At 36.0% G+C, this 26924-nt stretch overlaps 1 protein-coding gene across 2 annotated transcripts in view; it reads right to left on the bottom strand.

The window, feature by feature from the left end:
* Positions 1 to 1426: 1426 nt before the first annotated feature.
* Positions 1427 to 26924, bottom strand: part of fndc4a (fibronectin type III domain containing 4a) — a 36509-nt gene continuing 11011 nt past the window's right edge. Inside the window, exons 2-6 of one of the 2 annotated variants that reach the window (XM_053489174.1) lie at positions 16400 to 16515; positions 12682 to 12886; positions 6787 to 6876; positions 4398 to 4531; positions 1427 to 2443 (exon numbers count right to left, since the gene is read on the bottom strand). In XM_053489174.1, the coding sequence (XP_053345149.1) occupies positions 2402 to 2443; positions 4398 to 4531; positions 6787 to 6876; positions 12682 to 12886; positions 16400 to 16515 (587 nt within the window). In that variant the 3' untranslated portion in view covers positions 1427 to 2401. Of the gene's footprint in view, positions 2444 to 4397; positions 4532 to 6786; positions 6877 to 12681; positions 12887 to 12971; positions 12994 to 16399; positions 16516 to 26924 lie in introns of those variants that run through there. The other variant, XM_053489175.1, reaches the window with a different exon arrangement.

Raw genomic sequence — 26924 nt, 5'->3', positions numbered from 1 at the left:
ACCAATGACTAACATGCATATTTCTGAGACATTACTTGACTACTTATTTAGTTGTCATGGCTTTAAACACTGAAACGTATTTCCACATACATAGTCTTACCAATAGAACCCAAATCTTTACATCTGTCTGTGAAAATCAAAGTCATCAAAGCTGACAAAGCATTTTTAATGATTTTCAAGCTTTACTTGAAAAAATTAGCAAGTAAGTGATGTGTGTTCAGTGATTAATAAAAAAATAGTAACACTGTACTTTAAGAAACACATTTTTTAGATGTAATGAAAGTCTTGTTCTTTGTTCAGGAAAGCTGAAATAAGATCATTAATTTTTTTCCACCAAGAATTAGTATCGCTAAGACTTCATTCATCAAAACACAATAATTGGGGAAACTTTTAATGACTAAAACATTATTAGTTATTATTTATAAATAATAGGAAACATGTATTAAATGCACATGCTATGCAATTAAATTAATATCATATTTGGGCAAAATTCTATAACTGTAGCTTTTACAGTATGTGGCAGACAGAAGTGTGACTACAAATTATAAATAATATGCCTCTCTTTTTATTGTTTCATATACAGTAGATTGCAATGTTAATCATTTAAAATAAAATTCAAATATTATTTACATAAAACTTAAAAAAAAAATAATTCCGCATCAGAGATAAATTAACTGTTGTTTATTATACCATGTACCATATATAACATATATTGACCTGTTTGGCTGAAAAAGTCTCAATCTATCCCGATTTTGGAAAACTTGTTCATTGCTTTTTTTTCTTCTTATAAGTAATACCTAAAATGTGACATTACAATATAGAGCACATTGTAGTAATAGTAATTTATTCAGGTTTTAGAAGCTCCAAAACAAACTGCAGTTTCCTTGATGCTACTTTAAATCAATTACTGCATTGTCACCAATTACAGACTCATGAGAAATGATTTTAAATGATTAATTCATTCATAAGAGATTTAACAAAGCACTTACTGCATATTATCACAAGTAATTATGCATTAATTAGTTGTTTTCAGGTAGCTCTGCAATTATGAACTATTACAAGTACATATTGATTAAAAAGGTCTAATTCATAATGAATATACAAGGGTCTAATTTGGAGATTACTGAACTAAGAACAAGATCCTAATTAACTGCTAATGTGTTTACCTTAAAATATTATTTCTTTTTATTTATTTTAAATAAGTACACCTTCATTGTTTTATTCTGAAAACACAAAAAAACAATACGTTTACAAAAGTGAAAACAAATGAAATTACAGCATTTTATTAAATGCTTTATCCATACTGATCTGTACTGATACTTATTTTATATGTACAGATAAAATAAACATTACACAATTAAAATATAAATTATGTGGTTTATTTTACAAGGGTGTTTATTACATATGTAACATTGTTTGATGCGTATTAGTTGTATGTTTATAATGTGTTAACTAAAGCCAAAGTAAAGCTAGTTCTCAGTTGGGTTATAATTATTTCTATCAATGGACAAAAAACAAACAACAAAAAAAAAAAATTAGTATATGGTGATGTCCATAGATTTTAAGTATTAGGCATTTATCTTTGTCCAGTTAATTTTGAGCCTGTAAAATGGAGGGACTGTGTGGGAACAAATGACTATAATGAAATAAAACAATGTTTGCAATTAAAGCTGAAAGTCTACATTTAAATCACATATTGATTATTTAATTAAAAATACTCTTGGGGTAATAAAGTAAAAATGACAATATTTGTGTTCGTTTGCAAATACTTATGGACCTTTGTGTACTGTATACACATACTGTGAAGTGCGAGTGAAAGTTTTAATCAGGTCTGATAGATTCAAATCAAAACGGCCTTCATGATACTGTATCTCTGGCCATGACAGGACATTATAATCTTTCATTTGTTTAAGAAGAAGAAGAAAAAAAGTTCTAGGAACTTGTGCTGAGCCTTTAAACTTCTTTTTTGGCATAACAGCTTACTTGATTTACAGTATGTCCCAAAGCCCATACTTTATCTTCATTTAAGAATTTCAGCGGCTGTGACACATGCATGCGCGCCTAAAATCATAAAATCTTGCTTTTCCACAGTTGCCTTTCTCTGGACCCAACAGTACCATATCAAAAATACAATGTACTGTAGTTGCATAATCCCAGAATAAATCACTGAATAAATATAAAACCAATGATCTGTACTTGACTTTATGTACAGATGCCCTAGAGGAATAGATTGCTTTTAACATGTTGAGCATGCACGCTCATAGTTGAAGGATAAAAAGTTGTAGGTTGGGTTGGGATTAGCCAGTGGGTCCTCGCACGTGGCATCCTGACCCTGTGGTGGAGAAGGTTTACAGCAACGTCATGTTGACAGTGAGAATAGCAGACGTCTTCACTCAGCCCATTAGACTTCGATGATGTTGATGGATGGCACAGACTGATGAAACTGCAGAGCACAGGGGAAATAAGAACAAGAAATGTCACTCAAGGCCAATTTCATTAAACTCACCATCATTTGTGCGCATGTAAGGAAAGGAGTGGTTGCTCTGAGAGACAGGTCTGATAGATAGCGATGGAGACGGAATCCTACACCATACTGTGTACACATCAAACACCATACTGTGTATACATCAGTATTGGAGAAGCCTAATAAGGAAGCTATAATTTGCGTACTAGCCAGTGAGGCATACAAGGCATATACTTGCATACTGGAGTGCAAAAATGTATCAGAAATGGTATTTGGTGCCACTAAGTCTGACATGCTGCTAATGTCTTTCATCACAGGGCTAACTGCATTACTCTCTCTCTTTCTCTCTCTCTCTCTCTATCTTTCTCACACACATATACACACACACACACAGATGTAATTAACTACATACATGGACCGGCAGAAAAAGCTGAACTAATGATTAACAAGGGAGGATGCCAAGTGCTTGGCATCCACTGAGAAAATGAGGCCAAAGAAGCAACTGGTAGAAAGATCAAAGGGTTTTATTGTTGGGTTTTGCTCCTCCTGGGTACATGAGCTATTTTAAAAGTAGGTCAGTATCATTGCAGTTTTTATGTTGAAACATTTGCAATGCTAAACCCGTCTTGTTCTGAACACCGACGAGACAGGAATACACTCACCAGGGCTTAAGAAAAAAAATGTAATAAAAAAAATAATAATTTCAATCAATATCATGCAAATCATTTTCAACATGCACGATGATGTCAGCCACTTGCTAGCTATCATTTACTGCTATGTCTAAAATTACCTGGTGGTTTAACATATGATACTGTTTTCTTCCACATTCTTGTGTGCATTCATCTGTATTGCGTTGTCCTTGCAAAACACTGAATAAATGTGTAAGATTCATCAATCAGGAACACTGACAGGCACTGAAACAACAATTTCTCTCTTCCTCTCTCGAACTCAATAATAAACCCATCACATACTGTAAGATTTAACCATTACGTGTTATGACAGTCACTATTCAGGCTATTCAAGTACAACAGTTGAATCCTGAAGACATGAGAAAACTCTTTTTAATGAAAGAATACAGTCGATTGATTTTATGAGAAAATGTGTTTTGAAACATCAATTCCAGTGTTGCCTGAAGATGAAAAGCTGATTGACCAGAAACCCTTACATTGTACGCAATTTTTTTTTTCATGATATTAAAACAATCCTAAAGATGGCCTGGCCTAAAATGAAGCTTGGACATGATTTGCTGCGCTCACTTTGTTTCCAGACTAATAAATAACAGAGTAACTCTGTGTTTATTAAGAAATAAAACACAAAATGGCATGCTGTAATGATAAAATTCTCCACAGCAGGGTGGTGTTATTGTTTTCCTCTATTAGTACATGACAATAGATTTTTTTTTCTCATACTGACACCAATTTGTAAATGATTAAATAATTCACACTTTATTAGTTACTTTTAATGTAATAAAATTTTAGTTGAAGTCTTGTTAAAGCAGTCGCATTTTCTCCAGGCTTCCCAGGTTAAATTTTATTTTAATCATGAGCCTTGTAGCGGTATCATTTAATCATGAGCGGTATCTATCTATAAATATATTAGCAAATGATTTATGATAAATAATTAGAAGGAAACTGTTAATATAAATTATGATTTGAAATATCAAAATATTTAAAACCATACAAAAATAATATTCAACAACAGGATTGTGGTGTAAAAAATAGTAACATCACATGTTAAACGGGTATTTCATGCAGAATCTCACACATTAGATAGTTTTTCTATAAATGTTGATAGTAATAATGGTATTCGATTGTGTGTATTTTAATGCAAGGTTTAGTTTGGTGTTGTATTGTAATAAAATCCAAAATGACAGCAGCTCAGATCAATGTGCAATCAATCTTATTTGCAGAACAGATCATGAGGGTTCCCTCACCTTGCTCCTGAGCAGTCCTCCACTGTGATGCTCTGGCGTGCTCCTCTCAGACAACGGCTTCACCTTCTCTTTGCTGTTACTGTTATCATTGTCCTTGATGATTTCATACTGCCGGCAGAAGAGCGCGATGACCGCTGAAAGCAAATAGTAATCGACATGCTTCAAGAGCACACAGAGTCTGCGGACAAATCCTTGAAGATCAATAGAAGTCTCTTTGAGACATTAGAGACCTCAGAATCATTTGCAATGCAGGTGCATTAGATATGATGTCTTGTAGGTATGACCTTAATGAACTAAGCATGAACTAAGAAAATATTAGCTTGAGCATTTTCATAATGCTATTGGTAATTATGAAAAAATCTTTAGGTAACTAATAAAAAATAGTGTGGAGCTATAATCTATAAATTTAATATCTTACACAGCATTAGTGCACCCATTAAAAAAGAAGCCAATATAAAATGTGTAGGGCACATACAGTAGGATTCTACAAGCACCAGTGATAAAACTTGGCCTTAAAAAATATTACTTTGATTGCCTTTCTCACATAGTTCTGTAGCACAGCAGGTAGTGTCGTCCCATCACCGCTCCGTAATACTTGGTCTGATGCAGAGGTTGTGTTACTGTCTTTGAGTTCACACATTACCTGCTCCACTGCTTCAGGTGGATGGATGGCTCTAATTTGGCTTTAGGTCTGCGCATGTGTATGTGTGTGCGAGCACGCATGGTGACGTGCAATGGATTAGTTTCCCATACAGGGTGCATTCACACTTTACGAATCAATTGTTTCTGGAATAGGCTCTGGATAATGTGCAGTCTTGACCAGGATGAAGCAGTTACTGAAGATGAATGATGTATCCTTCCCCTACCGCCCAGTCTTGCACTTGATCAATAGTAATTCAAATGTGATCTTTACTTTTATGTTTGGGAGAAAGAGATGCAGTCAAGGCACATAAGATTTAGCATCATAAATTATTTTAGTGAATAACAGTATCTAGGCCTATCACAGGCCTTCTGAAATAAAACATTTTGGTTAATCCTTTTTAATTATGGTTATTTTTTCAAATAAAGTGTCTTCATGTAAATTTTAATAATTTAATCTATTTTCGTGTACAGTCATGTTTAGTACCCCCTTTACTAATTCTACAGTAAGTAAGTAATTAAGTTTTTGTGTGAAAACATAAGAAAAATAATCTGATCATAGTGGATCTTAGTATAAGGCAAATACATGTCAATATTTATTTAACAAAAATGGAAAAAAAAAAGAAAACTCAGGTGGGTAATACTAAGGTCCCCTTTACTACTTCCACAGGATTTAAGAGGGTAAGTTGCAGCAAGGTGCAGTTTCGCGCGGTAGCCATAAGTACAGTTCATCATGATTTACTGTGAGTTTTTGGCACTGTGAGTACGTTTCCATCTTTCCGCGCAAAAAATTTAACGTTTCATTTTTTTGCCGGTCCTTGCGGTCCTTACAGAACTTCGCGGAACGCCAGCGGAACGTTGGCGGGCAACCGCGACGACTCACGGTGTCTAACTCCGCATCTCACCATGAGTCAAACCGCATAGCTGAGTTAGGGGTATTAGTCTTAAAACTAAATTTAAAACTATTAAGGATTTAAAATCAATAAAAAAAAATTGGAGTTTAATGTTCTACAATGATTATTCACAGGTGGAAAGCATTTAAGACAGTTTTTTCAATCTTCCTAGGAGTGGATGTCTCAACACATTTACCCCAACCTCAGACCATGGAATGTTAAAAGAAATACAAGAAACCTAAAAGCTACATCTCAGACCCTAAGAGCCTTATTGAGCATGCTAAATGTTAAAGTCCATGATCGCACAATTAGAAGGAGACTGAAAAAGACTGTTTTGTTTGGTAGGGTTGCCAGGATTATGCCTGTTCTATCTAAAAAAGAGCATGGAAATGTGACTGAGCTCCACAAAACATCATCTTAATAAAGGGTACATACAGTACAGTATTCAACAATGATACTAATAAAAGTTGCATTACAAATTAAATCAACTCCGAGGTATTGTGATAACACCCTATCAGGCGATCCCTAGTAATTCACATCCCTACATGTTAAATACTGTATGTTGTTTAAGTTGGAGAGCCTTAGGTTTGTCAGAACCAAACTGGCCTTGGGATTCAAAAAATAATCTTTTTTTAGCATTTACTCTATGTCAGATGAGTTCTGTATTTCATTTCAGGCAAATCCTTACACTAGAAAATTCAGAATTATAATGTACTTCAATGTACTGTAGTTCTCATCTTTATTAATACCTGGCCCATTTTAAACCATAGTCCTACAGTGGTAACATGGCACATAACTCACGTAACACACAATAAACTATTATTTAAGGGGATTTAAGAGATTTTTTAACTTCATACCTGCCCACATAAGCAGCACCACCACAATGATGATCATCTCTCCTGTTTGCAGGTTCCTAGTCTTGTCGAGACCTTCAACAGTTGGATCATCTATGAATACAGAAATAGATGGATTATTAGAGAACAGATGCATAATAATACCAACTTAATCACAGCATTAGCTTAACAATAAACCAGATTTATGACCATAAGAGCAACAACCAATAAAAATATTTGTAAAAATATTATTTAGTGATTTCAATCGGCCCTTAGTACAGTATGCAGGTTAAGGCTTTTGGTGATAAAATGTCTGCATTAGGTTTAAACATGTCGCACAGTGATTCACTCCTTATTCAGTCACAATCTACCAGAGCATGAATGGAGTGCTTACTTTCTCTCTGTCTACAGTAAATCATTAATCCTGTATTAATTAAACTGACTTTAGCATTCTGTCCCCTTCCTCCTATCTTTTAACCTGTATGGAAGTGGTCCAGGGCATCACTTTCACCAACTGATCTTTCTTAGTGGATAAAGATGTAGCTGGCTCATAGGTGCTGGTTGTCATAACCGGAAAAAGGAAAGAATGGGTGGGAGATGGTTTCGCCTGAGCAATTACTGAGAGAGGCCATTTATCATTTCTATCACCTCAGTTTCCAATTACGGGTGAGCAGTGTTGAAACACTCTCGCTCTCTACTGATAAACAGTCAGAATAAGCGACAACCAAGCCATCGCTCTCATCACTCGCCCCGATAGTATTTAGCAAGCTGAATAGGAGATTTCCTGCATGTCTATAGGAACACCGGAATTTCCTTAAAGATGCTTAATGCTTTTTAATGCTTTTCTGGTGCAATCTGCTTCAATTAGGAGTCGTACCGACGGTAAGATGGGTTTTAGTTAGCATAGCGATGGTTGCTCTGCCAATTAGTGAGTAACTTTTAGAGTTTAGATAATACCAGAGTTTGCTAGACAACATAATGCAGCCTTGCTGTCTTCTGGCACCTAATCAGTGCTAAGCAGCTGTTCATTAGTTCCACTAGACTGCGATTGGTGGAAGGATTCTATCTATGTGGCGCCCTAGAGAGAGAGAGAGAACAAAAATAAACTAAAAAAGAACAAACTTACAATAAAACAGAATATACAGTATGATGCCAACATAAATAAAATGCTTTAGAGACTCCGACTGCAATGTCTATCACAAGGCACATCACGAGAGAGAGGGAAAAAAAAGGCCTGGGGAAAAGGTTTTCTGTTGGAGATGCAACATGTCGGATGTGGAAGCATTTCAAATGGATCAAGGGAGAGGGGAAATGTAGTCTAAAATTATGAACACTTGCCAAGAGCAGCAAGCTACTTCGAAACTGATAACAGTGCATCAGAAATGGGGTTTTGATCAGAATGATCTTTCTTTTTTACAACCCACAGCTTTCAAATTTACTTTAAAGTGATGATATCTAACAACAACAGTACTGTATCTAATAGGAATCCAGTATAACATGTTTCAACAATGATGATATCTAGACTCCTGAAATAAGAGTAAGTCTATGGGTAGTAATTAAAATATGCTTAATATACTGCGTTCTGGAACGCTAAGGTAATCCTGTGTTCTGCATTGAGAAGGAAGCAAAATGTAAAAAATAATAGAGAGCAATAATAAATAATCTGTTAATATATAATTAAAGTAAATCAATTTTTTATTTACACTCCAATTTAAATGCTTATTAGATGAGTAGCTGTTATTTTCTTCAGATCAATAGATGTTAAATAATTATTTGGTCATTAATGTCTTTCCAAAACTGATTATAGGGAAAGTTAAAAAACTGCACCAACATGCTTTTTTCAAAGCGTCATCATTAAAAATCCCAAAGGCAAATAAAATATAGAATTATAGAATACACCTCTCTGTGTTATTGGGTTGTGAAATATACTGTATTTTATTTCAATTCAGTGTTATGGCTCTGAATATCAGCTAATATTCAATATGACAATACTCATATAAAATTAATGTAGTTCAATTTCTGCAATTTTCTTTGCCAAGTTATATAAAAAAGAGGCCTGATGTATGGCTTTAAGACAAGTTTTGTCTTATCCATGGTAACAATTGGTACCAGAGTCATCCAATCCAGTACTAATAGTAAGCTAGCAGTAGTTTTACTGCATGTGTACATTTGTAAGAGTTTGATTGCAAGTTATCTGTACAAATAGTGAAACTAAAATATATTTATTTTATGTAGTCATATGTTATTCTTTAAAAACAAATATCACTGGGATGAAAATGTTTATTGTTAATATGTGGAGGATGGGAAGAGGAGGGAAAACAATTATAGCATTAAAAATAATCGCCATTATTTTTAAATTATGATTTAATTATTTGTTACATATACAGTACACTATAAGGACAAAAGTATTTGGCCAAACCTGCAATGACATTGTACAAATATTTTTCAGTTATAGGACAAGATGGAACTAGTCCCTTTTGGTTTAAAGAATGATGAAGACGTCATGCCAGGCCACCAACAGACATTAGGGGCACATCATCAGTTGTGTTCCAAAGCATCATCAGGTGTTTTGGCGTTTTACTCACAATACACCCTCTACTAAGGGCAGGCCCACCCAGGCTGATCGGACCTGGGTGTGTGTCTCTAAAACACGGATCCCCAGTTCTTTAAAGGGCCCAGTAGTGGATGTAGCAATAAAGCCACGGCAGCCAACCTCCACTGGGTAGACTGTTGCTCCCCAGCCCTGTTCTTCTGCCTCAAACTTCAGCTCAGCATATCGCACCCTCCTTCTCTCATTTGCCTCGTCTATTGCGTCTTCCTATGGCACTGTCAGCTCTATGAAATAGACAGTGTGTATAGATTTGGACCATACTGTAGTACCAGGTCTGGTGACTATTTCTGATGGAATGGACAGCTGATGGCCCAAATCTTTTCCAGTCTCGTGCTCCTTTCAAAAATCCAACCCTGGTCAGTGAAGGGGATAATCAGAACAATACATACACTTCACCATGGAGTTGGTCCCCCTTTTGGTGCCATAACTGTTTCCACTCTTCTTTCACAAGATTTTGGATTGTATCTGTGGACATTCATGCACATTCATTTTGTAGAGCATTTATGAGGCCAGGCACTGATGTTGGACAAAAAGGCCTGTTCCAGTTCATTCCAAAGGTGCTCAATGGGGGTTGAGGTCAGGGGCTGTGTGTGGGCCAGTCAAGTTCTTCCACACTGAACGCATCAAATCATGTCTTTATAATAGCATAGGATTGTCCAAGATGTCTTGGCATGCTGAAGCATTAAGATTGTCACTCGGGATAAGACACCTGATTGAAACACCTGAATTCAGTAATTAACAGGTTTGGCCACATACTTTTGTCCATATACTGTGATGTACTTACAGCATAGCAAAATGTTTTTTTTTTTTTGCATCTCCCAGTTAGAAAGCAGGGGTCAGAACACAGGATCAGCCAGGATACAGTGCCCCTGGAGAAGACAGGGTTAGGGTCCTGCTTAGGGGATCGATAATGGCAGCTTGAGGGCCCCTGGCCTTCTGACCAGAGCCACCACTGCTCATTGCTCCTTAGGTTGTGTGTAGATGTTTGTCTACGTCAAATCAGAATAATTTCTTCCAGATGCACAAACCTTCCAAAAATGCAGATTTTCTTCATACCCGTGTACTTATTTGACGCATGCCACTCATCTGTTAATTGCAATGTGCGGACAAAGCTTCACTGATTTGCATTTTATGGCAATCCAAAAAATTTAGAAAAGCACAAAACTCACACTGATGAAAAATAAACAGGGAACATTTAACAGGAGAGGAACCTTTTTGAAAGGTTTTTAAAAGCTGGAATGTGGAACCAAATGACAGAAAAAATACGTCATATGTGGTTTAAGTAAGATGGAAATAAATTGGTTGGTGCTGAAACAGAAACTAAACTACACACACTCTACATCAAAGAATTTATAAATATATACAGTTGTGCTCATAAGTTTACATAGTTTGGGAGAATTTTAAAGATGTGTACTATGTGTCTAAAAAACATGAATAAGAAAGAAAAAAAACTAACATATTTTATAACTTATAAGACTCAAGTTCATGTGTAACAGGCCGGCACAATCATCCAACAAAACATCACAATAAATAAAATGAGAAAAAATCACTATTTAAAAATTTGCACACCTTTAATTCTTAATATCGTATATTAAACCCTTTAGAATCAATGATGTCATACAGTCATATATTGTAATAATTGTGCACAAGGTCCTTAATTCTCTCAGGTGGTATACTTCTATAAAATGCCTCCAGTTCCTGTAAAATTTTTAAATGCCTTGCATGAGCTGCATGTTTGAGATCTGCCCAAAGTGTCTCAATGATATTGAGAAACGTTCAAAGATATGTAAACTTTTGATCAGGGTTGTTGGGGTGATTTTAGTTACTATTAGGTTTTAAAAAGAAGTCAAATAACTATGTGATTATTAATGACTTTATGTGATCACTGTTTTTAAATAATAAAAAAAGAATCTTTTGCATAGTCATATTTTCCAATACTTCCATATTTTCTTTCATGGTATGCAAACTTTTTTATGATTAATATGCCATCCAAAATGGAACCGATTAACATAAGTCATTGCAAAATGTCTTCCTTTTTTCTCAATTTATTCATTTATGTTGACCTTTTTTTCTTGCTGTCCTTTCTTTCAGGATACACACACCCACACAAATCAATCAAAATTAAGATCCAATATTATACACTGAATGAACATCGACTTCAGGAACATCAACAGATCTCAGTTTTCTCCATGGATATTACCTGGCTAGCTTCATTACAGGTTTGTCTTTGGATAATATATTTGACATTTGCTCCCTACTTGTCTACAGTGAAATTATATATAGAAAAAGACAGAGAGGACAGAGAGGCCTATGAGTTCAAAAAAAGTGATTAGGATTACTACCTGTTTAGTAGAAAAAAATGTCTTTATAATAAAATGCAACCACTTAAAGAAATGTTCCTGCTCTTCTTTTGTTATTTTCCTACTGCGTGACTAATATGTCAGAATTTTTCTTCCCTCAAATCTCTCTCTCTCTCTCTCATACCCACACACACACACACACACACACACACACACAATACACACATATTGAAAATGCAGCCAGCTGTATGGAGCAATCAAGATCAATTCATTAACGCAGTGAAGTGTCGAATAACTTGAAATGAAATTTCATTGGGATGAATGTCAGAAAGTTGATCAGAAACTGCCGCAGAAGGAGACAGGCTCCTGCAGTCATGCATAATGGCTCCATCTATAATTAAACAAGGAGAAGAGGACAGAGAGGCCTATGAGTTCAAGACAATTCTCTCGCAGTTTTGTGCCCAATTTCCGTTCATATGCATTTTTAACTGATTATGTAAATAAATGATGTTATTATATAGTATAATTCATGAATTCTTAGAATATGCAATTTTTGTTGAACTCAGTTTAGTAGGTCAGTACCGTCATCAGCGTCTAACAAATGTGTTTCTTCTTTCTGCTCTGTACTCAGATCGTGTTGTGTAACTTACTTGGACATGATACTCAATCAGGCTTTGTAATTACTTTTGCATCGTTTTATTTTATTGAGATAATTTTGAATTGCCATTGACTAAGCAGAACAGTTTTAGACCGAATTTATGCAATGATTGATAGAGCCCTTAATTCAGTTAAGACGTGCTTGGTAACAAGCTGATAAGGTAAATCAATTGAGTTGAAGCAGGAAAAAGATAATGGGATCCCCATTACTAGTTGTAAACCAGATGTCTCGCAGGACTGCATACAGAAATACTGTATAAACACATCCGAAATGTAAAGCATCTTGCTATAGACTCTTCTTTGTGTCTATGCGGAGTTTATATATTATATTATATTATACCTTATTATTACCTTGGTTTGAGCTGTTGGAAGGGAAGCGGTCTGACTTCTTGAGGGTTTTGAAGTGGACGCGCTTGCTTGCCTGACTTTCTCCATACAAGCCGATAGACTGGACCTGGACTATGTAGTCTGTCTCCTCCTCCAGATCCCAAAGCACACAGGCCCTGCTGGTGGTGTTTACCTCCCGGATAAAGCGCTGCATGTGGCCATCCTGTTTCTGAAACCACAGCAAAGTAAACATGGCAGTCTTTTACCTCCATAGCCCTTTCTTTGTTCAGCTTTATCATAATTGCGTCGCTCACTATCTGTCATCTCAGGCTGGCGTCATCACTGTCCGGTGTCGTCGCACGCACAATTCTTCTATCTGCAACTCCTCCTAAACCATTCATGAGAATTTGACCAAACATTCACAGAACCTTTATTAGGATCACAGATGTGCCTAGCTATTTCAAAAAAGATCACTCTTTCCGTACAGTATTTAAAAAAAATCCAGATATTTAATTGGCAGGCGGCACGTGTCATCCTTGGTCTTCATTTATTATAGTAATCTACACTAAAGATCCCGAATGTACAGAATACTAGGTCATCACATCTATGGACCTTTTTCTCCCCCCTGACGGGACAGGCATATTCCAGGACTTAAATCATGAAAAAGTCATTCAGGGAACACAACAAATCATTGCACACACCCTTGCTACCACACTGTGCACCGTCATCAAAGCTAAAGGAGGTCGAAATCTGGGAGTGTGCAACTTTTTTTTGTTTGGCCAGGCAGTGTATTATAATGAGCTTAATTTACAGCTAAGCGTAAATGCCATTAGAAAAGCACCCATTAAAAGCCACTCTAGCTTTATGGATTCTGTGTTTTGTCCACTTTTATTTAAAAAAAGGAAAAAAAGAAAAGGAAAGTGGAGAGCTACTTCAACAACAACAAATATTCAGCTTAACGCATGTCTAGACACTCAGAAATATGCTGGAGAAACTACAGTAACAATGACATTAGGACTTTGTTAGTTAAGTGGTGCATTAACTAAATTCTTTACGGAATTATGAGTACAGTAGCGAGTCCTAACGCTCAGTGAATGAGGGCAAGGAACGTCAATTCGTGCTCTTGCCACTGAGTGGACTGATGGAAGCACTTCATTAATGAAAAATGGTATGCAAAATGTTTTGCAGTTTGCAAAGCAATTACGAGAGTAGGAGGCAGATGGGTTATATAACATGACAAGCTGCAATGTACACTAGGTAAGGGGTGATGCAGAATACATTTGCTGCTTAGACCAAAAAAAAACAAAAAACACTTTAGTAGATAAAGCATGCAGGTGTGTAATCACAAGGTGGTCTTTAAAAAGAGGCAGACCAGTTTATACAGATCGTACCACGTTGTTTTAAATGAACCATTTAACCAATACATAGAATTACTCAAAATAAAAAAGCAATGTCAAGTTTGGAGGGTTGCAAGCACATTGTTGATAAAAGCACAGCCAGTTTGTATCTAAACAGGGAAGTGGAAAGTTATAAGAATCAAACATTAGGTTGTAGACGGGTGGACAGGTGCTTTAATATAGTTTCTTGAGTTATGCATTAAAATGCCCCAGCCATCCACATCACGGTGCAATGTTTCGCCACCCTTACATAATCACTATCAAAAATTAAATTATAACAATATTTTACATCTTTATTATAATCAAATATTATATTCCTGTTATAATGAGCTTTAGTCATGTGACAGCCATCGAGAACACTGCCTTTTATATAAAATGCATTTTTGATGCATTTATTTTGATCTGTCTGATTTGATCCAAATGAATGATTTTTAACAGTAATGTGTTTATGAAATTTTCATATACATGTATATTTTATATTGTTAATTTTTTAGTAAAATTAGTTTTTTACTGTAATTATTTTGAAATCGCATCATAGTTCATATACAAAGACAACAAAACAGCATTAAACCAATTAACATGTTTATTACTATAAGTGTAAATAGAAGTTTAATGTAAATCCATATTAAAATGTATTACAATACATGACAAAACCCTAAAAAATAAATGTGCCCAAAATTAAATATCCTATGACACTTTTTTATTAATATTCTAATGACTAGAGAATATTAGATTATAATAAAGATTTAAAATTATGCTGCAATATAATTTCTGATAGTGATTGTTTGCATGTGTGTTTAAGGGGACAATCCATGGCAGGAGGGGGACATACAGTACCTACCGAGATACAAACTGAAATGGTGTAGCACCAGGTTATTGGGGTGCTATTGTTCCCATGAGATAAAGAGAGTGGGATTGGATGCTAGTGTGCATTTGTCTGAATAAGACTTCGCCATATGGCAAGAAAACAAACAAACTTCTTTCTTTGTTTTTATGTAGCTTCTCTTCTTAAGTAACTATTTTATTAGATATCGTCTGTTTTAAGACATCTTTTTTTTTTCTTAGATATCATTTCTCTATCCAAAATAGCTAATTCCTTTTCTGTTCTGTTTTTCTATACCGGAGCAGCGTGAAGCCACTCTCATACCTGGCGCAGAACCAACGTCCACATGCGGAGCGAAGCCACCGAGAGGCTGATAAAGACTCACGAGCAGGTGCAGCATGTATTCTTGATTGCATGCACGGCGCCGTCGCCTAGCGACTGGACTTGTACTGTAGTTGACCACATGCCTGCCTGAACAGAATCCCCGCAGCGTTACAAAGTCATGTTCATCAGTGTTTAAAGCGAGCAAGTAGAGAAGAACGCAACTGAATTCATTGTGCTACTTTTTGAGCCTGAAATCTGAATTGTAGGAAATGGCACTTGGTTTTATTATGGCCAGTCAGTTATTTGGACATCTGTTTTCTTTTTAAACGGGGGTAAACACATGCATGTTAATATTGCCAAAAACTGGAATATCAAGCTGCAGTTGCTGATCAACGATGTGCAGTCTAGACAGGATAGAAGATTCAAGTTACTGCTTGGCTTAAAGTAAATTGCTCTTTTCTAGCACACTAAAGTACATGTTTTAAACTGGCAAATTTCTATCTGTCCACATGTTTGGTTGTTTGGACACAGATAGTAAATGGAAAGATCTACAACAGACATACAGTATAGATATTAGAATAAAGACATTCTAGACAACTGTCTACATACTACATGTCCATCCAGCAGGACGTTTTATGAAGTCTGGTCTGGTGAACATAATGAAACATATCATTCCACTTTGTATACAGTGGCTATACATTATCATACATTATGCATAAGTATATATGGTATGTAATTCATACTGTAGATATGTCCATATGCATAAATTTATATGCCTTGACTTCTACCTACCACTCTTTCTATTCCCCTTTATCATTCTCTCTCCATTTATTATGAAGTTATTAGCTTATGCGCACAGACTGGTTGTTGAGTAAAATGTTCATAATCTATACGTTGCAGTATGTTTGTTTTATATTGAAATTGGAATGGAATGACAATTTTTATTATAAAAAACAGCAACAATCTGGTTTTGATTGTAATGTGGCCACAAACTTTTGACCATACAGTGTTTAGTAGAAATTCAATATGCATTATTTTGTAAGTGAATGACGTGTATGACCACGGTCAACAATTTATTTAGTAGTTTAAAATGTTATTACAAAATAATCATTCTTATAAAGATATTACTGTATGTTCGATGGGAACAAGGAAACTTGGAAGGACAGCAAGAAAATTTTGGTAGTGATACAGTATTTACCTGCTGTAAAACTGAGAAGCCAATAATGATGTCGCCTTCTGGAACTTCCCAAGTCACTGTGGCTGAATCAGCTCTCAGATTCATCACTGACACATTGACTGGAGCAGGTGGGCGATCTGCAAAACAGGGAGGTTTGCACGTTATTCAAGTGAATTTAAATTAATGTCATTGTCAATCTTACCAGTGCACCACATTAAAAGCACTATGAAAAGCCATGCACCCCATTTCATTCCATAATGGCTCAATCTATTATTAAAGATCTTCAGCTCTGAGCTGCACACATTCATCTGCAGAAGAGCTGAGTGGTGGATATTGGCCCTTACATGTTCAAAACTTTACATACAAATGACTACAAAATTAACAGCTTAGAATGATGTGTGATATACATCATGTTTGACCATAGCTCATGATTGAGCTTCAACCTTGTTGAAGTAATGGCTATTTAATAACATATTAGATTTTATATATACACTATGTAAAAAATCAGCCATAACGTTACCACCACCGCCTAGTGAATTGAACATTGATTATCAATTATATACCACTGAAATGGCAAGAGGATATAAGGCCAGCTCATCTAGTCTAATTCCACAGGAAATCCAATGCAGCACAAACTGCTGAAAAAGGCAATGCTGCACACGGAAAACAGGAAAAACAGAGGGCAAGCAGGAAAGTGTTCAAAACTGCTAGCCTGGCTTCTAAACTCCCTAGACTCGTGTTTAATTGAGCATTCATGGGACGTGCCAGACAAACAGATCAGATCCATGGAGGCCCCACCTCACAACCTACAATATAGTACCCCAGGGATTCACTGCTAATGTCTCAGTGCCAGACATCACAGCAAATAAACAGAAGTCCTGTGGAGCCAGGCTTATACTGTACATAAAAGTACAATTAATAATTAAAAAATATGTACTTTAATTTAAAAAAAGGTTTTAATTATGTGCAAAAAACAGTAGCCTGTTATTGGATGTAAAGATGAGGACTGTTGATTTGAGGATTTGATGAGGATAAAGGGTACTTATGTCTCAAGGACATTCATGGGTGCTGAGATCGGGGCATCTGAGATTTCTGACTTTTCTTCCTTTCACATTCTGTGCTGACCAAATTCCTGTCGTATTACTTATTCAATTAAATAAAATATGATGATTAAAATTTTTATATAGTATTAAATTATATTTTTAAATTGTGGTATGAAAATCAGTAGACAAAAGACAGCAGAAAAGAGTTTGGTGTTCAAAGTGTTTGATGTTCAGAACAGATATTTTCTTGATATTGATGAGCTACAGATAATTACCATTAGGGTTGACTGGTAATATAGAACAAACACAGAAATTCCTATTATTTCTATTATTTTAATTTCTTAGTATTCCAAGTAGCCATAATTTCATTTATAGTCATTGGAAAAACCATGACTAACAATTCAGCAAACATAATATTCTGCCGTACATCCATTTTTATTACTTTTTACTTTCAGCTATATAATTTTTTTCTTTCAGCTCATTTTAAACGTGCATACCGGACTTATAATGCATAATTAGGGAAACATGATAAAAGTTAGATGTAATCCAGTATATACTCAAGTATATATATATATATTATTTTTGTGCAATCAATGCTATAGTTGAACAGGAAAATAAATATGATTCATGAGGAATGCATGCTCCAAAACTGCATTTTGCTTGAATTGCAGTACTGTATATGGTTGAGTTTGATCGAATTCTGCATACTGAATCCTGTGCACTGATTCCTGCTTTCTCTTTATATCCAGCTTCATGGCTTGGTGCTCCATCATGATTTAGCAGGCAATTGACAAGCTGATTAGTTTCACAAAAGGCAAACTCCTAGGCACGGGAGCTCATAGTGACAGATTCAATTCCAGGAAGCATGCCCAGAAAAAAAGCCAGAAAACACAAATTAAGTGCATACAGAAAAAAAAAAAAAAAAAAAACCCAACATTTAAACCAAGCATTTCAGCGCTGGTATTTTTCAGCTTTTCTTACTTTGGCGTTACTTTGTTACATGGATGACTAAAACAGCAGCTACTTTCTGTTTCTTGCCCAGCCCTGGTATACTTGTGTCATGACATGGAAGCACTTATTTGAATTATATAGCAGTTATGTAATGGCCAGGTTTTGCCCATGTGTTATTGTGAAAATTTCCTTTTGAAATACTTGATATGTTTGAGATAGACATATCAAAAAAGCAAATGGTTACAAAAAGAATGCTTTATATTGAACTATGACCCTAGCTCCATCATTCTAGACCAGTTTGACATGCACAATCACTGCCCTATAATGACCCCATGGGAGGTCAGGAAAGTGAAAGCAAATATTGGCATGGTCAATATATCTTTCCAGTCTTGATATTCACTGCGATGAAGGTCAAAAACACAGGATTCTCTGATGTTGTGTTCAATTAAAAGCTATCGCTGGAATGTACAAATAAAACAGAAACTCTCATATGCATATTGTAAATATTGTATGTAACTCAAACTCTGACAAGCTGCTGATGTTACTACTATATCAGACATACCAACATTGCTGACAACAAAATCCAAACAGACAGAGTGTAATTCGGATGTAAGCCATTCCATCACAACAACCCTCGTACACAGAGCACACAAAGAATGACCTCAGTGCCGCCAGGCAAAAGTCAATGATGTAAGAATTAGGCTTCCATGGAGACTGAACTCAGATCTCAGAAATAAAATGGAAAAAGTGCTGTTACACAACAAGCCACAAAGCAGACGGAACAGATGGTGTGACAGAAACCCCCAAATCACTAAAGAGGTAAAAGAACAGACAGAATTATGGAGGAGATAATAAGAGAGAACTCCGACTGCGGGTTTCAAACCTAAAACCTCCCAAGCAGAAGCAAGCTTGTTTCTGAGTGAGCTATCAAGAAAGAGACAAGTTACAGTACAAACAGCTCAATGAAAAAACTAAAGCGAAAAGAAAAAGCAGTAACTAAATGCAGATGTGGGAGAAGGTGATAAATCAAAAGAGAAAGAAAATACAGGCATGGCAAAGAGTAAACAGATGACACAAGATAGCAAGGTACTCAGTCCAACAAATGTCAACTAAGAAAAAACTTTACTTTTTATCCTTAACACTAGAAGCGCCGAGCAGCGGTCATTTGACCGCAAGGGGGTAAAAAAAAAATAATACTTCACACTCGATCAATTTCCAGGACCCTCCTTTCATGACTTTTCCTAGTTCTGTGAGCTTAATCACCCTGTATGCTTAAATTTTTAAAATCGCACCAGTAAAAGCCAGTATAAAGCTATTTTGCTCTTATTTACGTGAAATCGCTGACAGCTGCGCGGCGGCATGACGTTTCCTGTCTTTTCCAACCTGCGATTCTCATTTCTCTCAGCAGATGGCGCAAGGAATCGCGCATACTATCTTTGCGTCATTCAGTGCGTATGTGTAACTATCTCAGGTTTCTTTCCATATATGCAGTTTCTATATATATATATATATATATATATATATATATATATATATATATATATATATACACACATATATATATATATATATATATATATATATATATATATATATATATATGCTTCCGTAAAATATCGACAATTCGCCATTCGTTCTGGCGTTGATAATCAGCGATATTTTATAAGGAAATTTAGGGAATTTCGCTTTACTTAATTTTATAAGGTTTTGAGAAAATTTATTAGTTTGTTCGTTCTGTTAGAAGCTTCCGTGAAATTATCTCTAAAACAATATTGTTTTACATATTACATATGTAATGACCCCTCCTGAGGATATAAAGCCTCATTATTGAATGTAAATAAATCAGATCTACCACAGCAGATAATAAACTATGCTATGTCATAACCGAAGCAAACACCACGATTATGCCTCGTTTCGTTCAATGTTGCTAGGCAACGGACCACGCGCCTAATCGGCGGGAACGTGGTTCACTTGGCCGCAGTGTATTATAAACCTGCGAATTGTTTCACTGCTTATGCATAAAAGCGAGGGAAATGTGGAAGTGATGTGTGGCCACTGAATGAGAACTAAATAAAAGATTTCGGTAACTACACTGAGTGTAACATCTGCATAGTGACACTAAACAGCTGAACAACTTCACTTTCCCGTTTACCTCTGAGAAAAAAAAGCTGTATGTTGTTTGTTTATATGTAGAATGTTTATAAAAGTACAAGAAGTAGGCGCGCGCGCGCACAGACACACACACACACACACACACACACACCTCCCCTGAGCCCTCGGTCAACATCTAATGACCGTCGATATGCAAATGAGTCAAGACGTAGCCTAACGTGGTGTCGTGTCGGATTTCAGCGGTCAAAGAAAGTGGAAAGACTTTGAAACAGTTTCAGCGTTTTTTTCAGTTACAACAAGCACAGCGATGAGTCCACGTTGTTTCACTGGTTATGACATAGTGACACTAAACAGCTGAACAACTTCACTTTTCTGTTTACCTCTGAGAGAAAAAAAAGCTGTATTTAGTTTGTTTATATTCAGAGTAACACCTTCCAACCACCTCTCATAGTCTATTGTTAGTTTTAATGATTTGGCTGAAACTAATTATCACTACATAAGTACCCCAACACCATTGATCATGAGTTTCAGCTGTATTCTATACATGCAACAGAAAATGTAGATGCAGATTCCAAATGTATAAAGATACATGCTATATATATATATATTCCGCTTCAGCGTGTTTCTTAATCTTTCCCTATATATATATATATATATATATATATATATATATATATATATATATATATATATATATATATATATATACTTTTCAAATAAAATCGCTATTACTTGACCCTGAAATTTAGTTTAGCACACAAAAACTGAAAAGTCCTTTCTGGTAAATCAACTGCATATGTAGTTTATTCACAGCAATTCATTAATAAAATGAATATACATTGTACAGTAAAAGGTGAACACGAGAAAGATTACAAAATAAAAAAACAAAGAGTGTCTTCTTTACAAACAGCTTCTACTGTGCGTCGAGATGCTGAAATCCCTTGCATGTTGCCCCTTAATTTTGTGCTTCCATTTCAAGTGGAGAGATATTTGACCAACAGCTAAGAACAAAAGAACTGTAGGTGTGATCACAACCCCCTCCGAACGACCGTGCCATCAATCACTGACCACCTCAGAAGTTCCCTCCAATGTATGCTGATGTTTTGCAAGTATTTTTGCAAAACTATGGCACTCTTTTGAGGGGTGGTTGGAATGTGTTATTTATTCATTTATTCTATTCTGTAGGGCACTAACTACACAGACCAAACTGATACCTTATTTTATTCTTATACTCATCGCTGTGCTTGTTGTAAATGAAAAACGCCGCAACTGCTTCAGGGGAGGTGTGTGTGTGTGTGTGTGTGAGAGAGAGAGAGCGCGCGCGCGCGCTGCAGCCTGTGAATGAATACGCACAGCAGAGGGACAGAGACATGAGGGACATCTAATACCTTATTGTGTAGTGTCCCTTTTTCAGCGGATTTCTCTGCTACTGCAGATCAGTTTATCAACTTGTAATATATTAATTTTAGGAATATATTAACATGTGCAGACATTTAGTTGAGCGCTGCCCCTCTTGCCCCTGAATAGAGCCAGCCTCGATTACACACACATACACACACATATATATAGCATGCATCGAATACACACATATATATATATATATATATATATATATATATATATATATAGCATGTATCTTTATACATTTGGAATCTGCATCCACATTTTCTGTTGCATGTATAGAATTAGTTTCAGCTGAAACTCATGATCAGGGGTGTTGGGGTACTTATGTAGTGATAATTAGTTTCAGCCAAATCATTAAAACTAACAATAGACTATGAGAGGTGGTTGGAAGGTGTTACTCTAAATATAAACAAACTAAATACAGCTTTTTTTCTCAGAGGTAAACAGAAAAGTGAAGTTGTTCAGCTGTTTAGTGTCACTATGTCATAACCAGTGAAACAACGTGGACTCATCGCTGTGCTTGTTGTAACTGAAAAAAAACGCTGCAACTACTTCAAAGTCTTTCCACTTTCTTTGACCGCTGAAATCCGACACGACACCACGTTAGGCTACGTCTGGACTCATTTGCATATCGACGGTGATTAGATGTTGACCGAGGGCTCAGGGGAGGTGTGTGTGTGTGTGCGCGCGCCTACTTCGTGTACTTTTATAAACATATAAACAAACAACATACAGCTTTTTTTTCTCAGAGGTAAACGGGAAAGTGAATTTGTTCAGCTGTTTAGTGTCACTATGCAGATGTTACACTCAGTGTAGTTACCGAAATCTTCGATTTAGTTCTCATTCAGTGGCCACACATCACTTTCACATTTCCCTCGCTTTTATTACATGAACATAAGCAGTGAAACATCCCGCAGGTTTATAATACACCGCGGCCAAGTGAACCGATTAGGCGCGTGGTCCGTTGCCTAGCAACACTGAACGAAACGAGACATAATCGTGGTGTTTGCTTCGGTTATGACATAGCATAGTTTATTATCTGGTGTGGTAGATCTGATTTATTCAAATTTAATATTGTTTTAGCGATAATTTCACGGAAGCGAGTTCAGAACTAAATCGCTGCTCCGAGACGTTCAGAAGCTTCAAATAGAATGAACAAACTAATAACATTTTCTCCATACGATATAAAATTAAGTAGAGCTTTCCTTTTTGTTATAGTACGAAGCCCCTAGATGGACAAAGGAGGAGAAAAAACGGCAGAAAAAAGTCAAAAACTTTGGGTTATAATTCCAAACATGACTTGTTTTTCCCCTCTTCGTTTGTCCCCTTAGAGACTCTGTAGTAGGTTTTCTCAGTTGAATATGAAAAAAAGATACCGCTTATTATCAACGCGGGAATGAATGGCGCATTGTCCAAGTGCAAGTTGATCTTGGAGCTAAACTATTTGCTTTGGGTGAAAGCGCCATCTAGCGATCATTGTGTGTCAGCAGCAGCTTCCCATTCAAAACAATAGGCGGTCAAATGACCGCTGAACCGCGCTTTTAGTAGGTGACACTGGCGCGGCGCTTCTAGTGTTAAAAATCATTTGTGAGTGCAAAAACAGAAGAAAAAAAACATTATGTGTCTCATCTAGAGAGAATGTCTGAGTGTATCATTTAAACACTGGACTGAAAGATGCTACATAGGAAAAAAATACTAGAATATCTCTACCATACTTTTGATGGATCATCGGAAACAGTCACTCTGTGTCCACATGTGCACTAAAAAAGAGGCTTGTGACATCACAGATGTGGCCCACAGATAATTAACTTGGACAGATGGCGACTGGTCAGATGTTAGTTGGCCCAGAAGGGCTCTATTAGAATGATAAACTGCGTTAACACAGTTAGTTAAAAAAAAATAAAGCAAGAGCTTTTTTGCGGCTGCATGTGGTAAATTAATTTAGAGGATGATTTAGTCATGGCTACAGACAACAAGTGCAATGTTAACAGCGAAAAGGGGAGATTTTAAAAAGACCTGCAAACCATCAAGCACTTAAGTGGATTTGCAACAAAATGGGATTTAAATTCATGATAATGTTTAATATCCAACATTAATATATAATAATTTGTGTAATTACTTTTGGTTGCTGAAATAGAAAAGGTACATTTTTTTTTTTATAAAATACTGTCATTCCTACAGAGATATGTGTTTTGGGCAACACATGGCTATGTCTGTGTTATATACACCGGTGAGCCACGACATTAAATCCACTGACAGGTGACATGAATAACATTAATTATCTAATTGCAAAGGCACATGTCAAGGTGTGAGATATTAGAAGGTAACTAAATAACAATAAATTTTTAAAGTTGATGTGTTGGAAGCAAGAAAAATTGAAAAGCGTAAGAGTCTGAGTGACTCAAAAAAGCAAAATTGTGACGGCTAAGTGAGTAGAAAAAACAGTAAATCTTGTGAGGTGTTCCCCATAGACATACTATAAGTGATCCATTGCGGAGTAATTGCTGAAATAGAGATGGAGTCATGAATGTGCAAACATCTCTCAGATGCATGACAACTAGTCTGTCTTATCCGATCCCAAAGAAGAGCTACTGCAGCACAAACTGCTGGAAAAGGTTAACATTGGCTATGATAGAAAGGTGTCATTAACATGGAGCATCACGGTGTGAGGCTGTGGATCAGAGACCAATCATTATGCTATACACTACAATATACATATACTATATATATATATATATATATATATATATATATATATATATATATATATATATATATATATATATAAACAGTATATATACATATACACACATATACATACATATACACACAGTATACATATGCGTATATCGTCTTTTCTGTCTCACAAATTACATGTTTTGTCTTAACATTGTGAAAATTACAGTTTCCAGATGTCTCCCATATTACCAAAGCAAGGTTTTTTTCTGCAAATGCCAAGCACACATAAATATGCTATACTGCCCCCCCATACACTAACACTTTGCACTTCATTGACATCACCACACAATTGCTTGGGGGTGGACCATAGGGCTTAGAGTGCTTTTGGGAACAGAGCCTGAGGGGAAAAACAGCAACCATTTAAAAATCTTATTCTTCTTTGGTGACCGCACACTGCTTAGCCTTTATCGTTGCATTGCTGAGCAGACTGTATCTTAAAGTAGATCATTAGATGCAGCCATCCTGTCACTGGACACAGAAAGGGCCATATCCAACAGCTGTAATACTGTAAAATAAAGTGATCTTTAAAATCATTAACTTCCACTTGACATCATTCAGTAGGGCACTTTACCTCTTATTAACCCCATTCGATCTGAAGAATTCCAGCCAATCTCTATTACAGCTTTTATCACTTTTTGGAAAATTCTCTGCTCACAGAAGTAAATCAGACTTGGTATGGAATAACATGGAAAGCCAAATTCCATAGTTGTCTACCGTCTGACTTTAAGTTCACTTTATGTCGGTTGTCTCTTTCCTACTGTATTTATTGATTAAAATGATATCTGACTTTGACCATATCTCATTTGATAACTACAACCCTATCTTAATGTTTTTTTTTTCCTAAATATTTTGAAAGAAGCATGCGATTTGCAGTAAAAGAACAGGAAATCTGTCAAAAACTGTCTTGCGGCTTCATGACAATGCCTTTTTCATGCAGTGGCTTCAACAGTGGAGAAAATGCTACAGATTCCAGGACTTCCACATCCCACTTACAGCTCTGATCTGGCAGTGTGTTACTATCATGTTTTTGGTCCACTTACAATCTACACGGTCACAGGTCACCACTGATAATGAACGTATGGAAGCGGAGCAGATCTGAAATGGGCAGCAGGCAAAAAGCTTTTTATCTCGAGGAATGAACAAGCTACTGGAGTGATATAAGAAGTACATCAAACTGCAGGGAGACTATGTAGGAAGTGTTATATTCATTCAGGTACTATTATGAAAACATTGCCTTTATACTGTATTTTAATTCCTTTTCTTTAGATACCCTAATATTATATTATGTTAAAATAATCCAGAAAAGAAATGTTTGGCCGTGTCACTGAATTTTTTTTAATTTTTTAATTTTGGACATTTTCCAAGTCAATATATTTACCGGAGCTCTAATAAGCTAATTGATATTTGTGTTCTGGATGTAACAACAACAATAGACAAATATGTCTGCCAACCATATATCATTGTATATCACTATATTAATTTGGCCACTGGAAATTTAATGACGATTTTTTCTTGACGAAGCAAAGCCCATAACGAGCCCATAACTCATGGGTTTCCAAGATTGGACTGGAACAACACTTAACACCTTTGGAATGAACTGGAACTTCGACTGCAGCCCGAACCTCCTCACACACCATCAGTACCTTGACCTTACTAATGCGCTTGTAGCTGAATAAGCACACATCCAGCCACACTCTCAAATCTAGTGGGAAGCTTTCCCAAATAAGTTAAGGTTATTATAACAGCAAAGTGGGACATAAAAGATATTTATGAAGCTTCATCGAGGAGTTGGACTGCTCCTAGAAAAGTGTGTGGGATCACTGCTTAGGGGTAGCTCAGTGGTTAAAGCATTGGATCAAAAGCTTCAAACCCAGCATTATCAAGTTGCGACTGTTGGGCCCTTGAGCAAGGCCCCTGATGCTCAACTGCTTAGATAGAAAATAAGACAAAAATGTAAGTTGCTCTGGATAAGTTTGTCTGCCAAATGTTATAAGTGTAAGTCTCCAGGGATAAAAAGTATGTATGATGGGGCCAAAGTGTACTGAATATATAATGTAATTTGATTCAAGTACTATAGATAACTTACACAACAATAGGCATTCCATGAGTGCTGATAATGGACAGTAACAGCATTTTGGCATTTACCTATTTTTATCAATCCATATAATCCATGTATTAATCCATGTCCAATATTTTCAAATTACAATTAATCACAACCGTCGTTCAAAGCATAAAACACATCCTATTATCCCAAAACATGAAGATATGAATAAAATATATTATAAATAAAATATAAT

The sequence above is a fragment of the Clarias gariepinus genome, chromosome 27, assembly GCF_024256425.1.
Source record: "Clarias gariepinus isolate MV-2021 ecotype Netherlands chromosome 27, CGAR_prim_01v2, whole genome shotgun sequence".
Taxonomy (NCBI): Eukaryota; Metazoa; Chordata; class Actinopteri; order Siluriformes; family Clariidae; genus Clarias; species Clarias gariepinus.
This window is presented reverse-complemented; position numbering and strand designations above follow the sequence as displayed.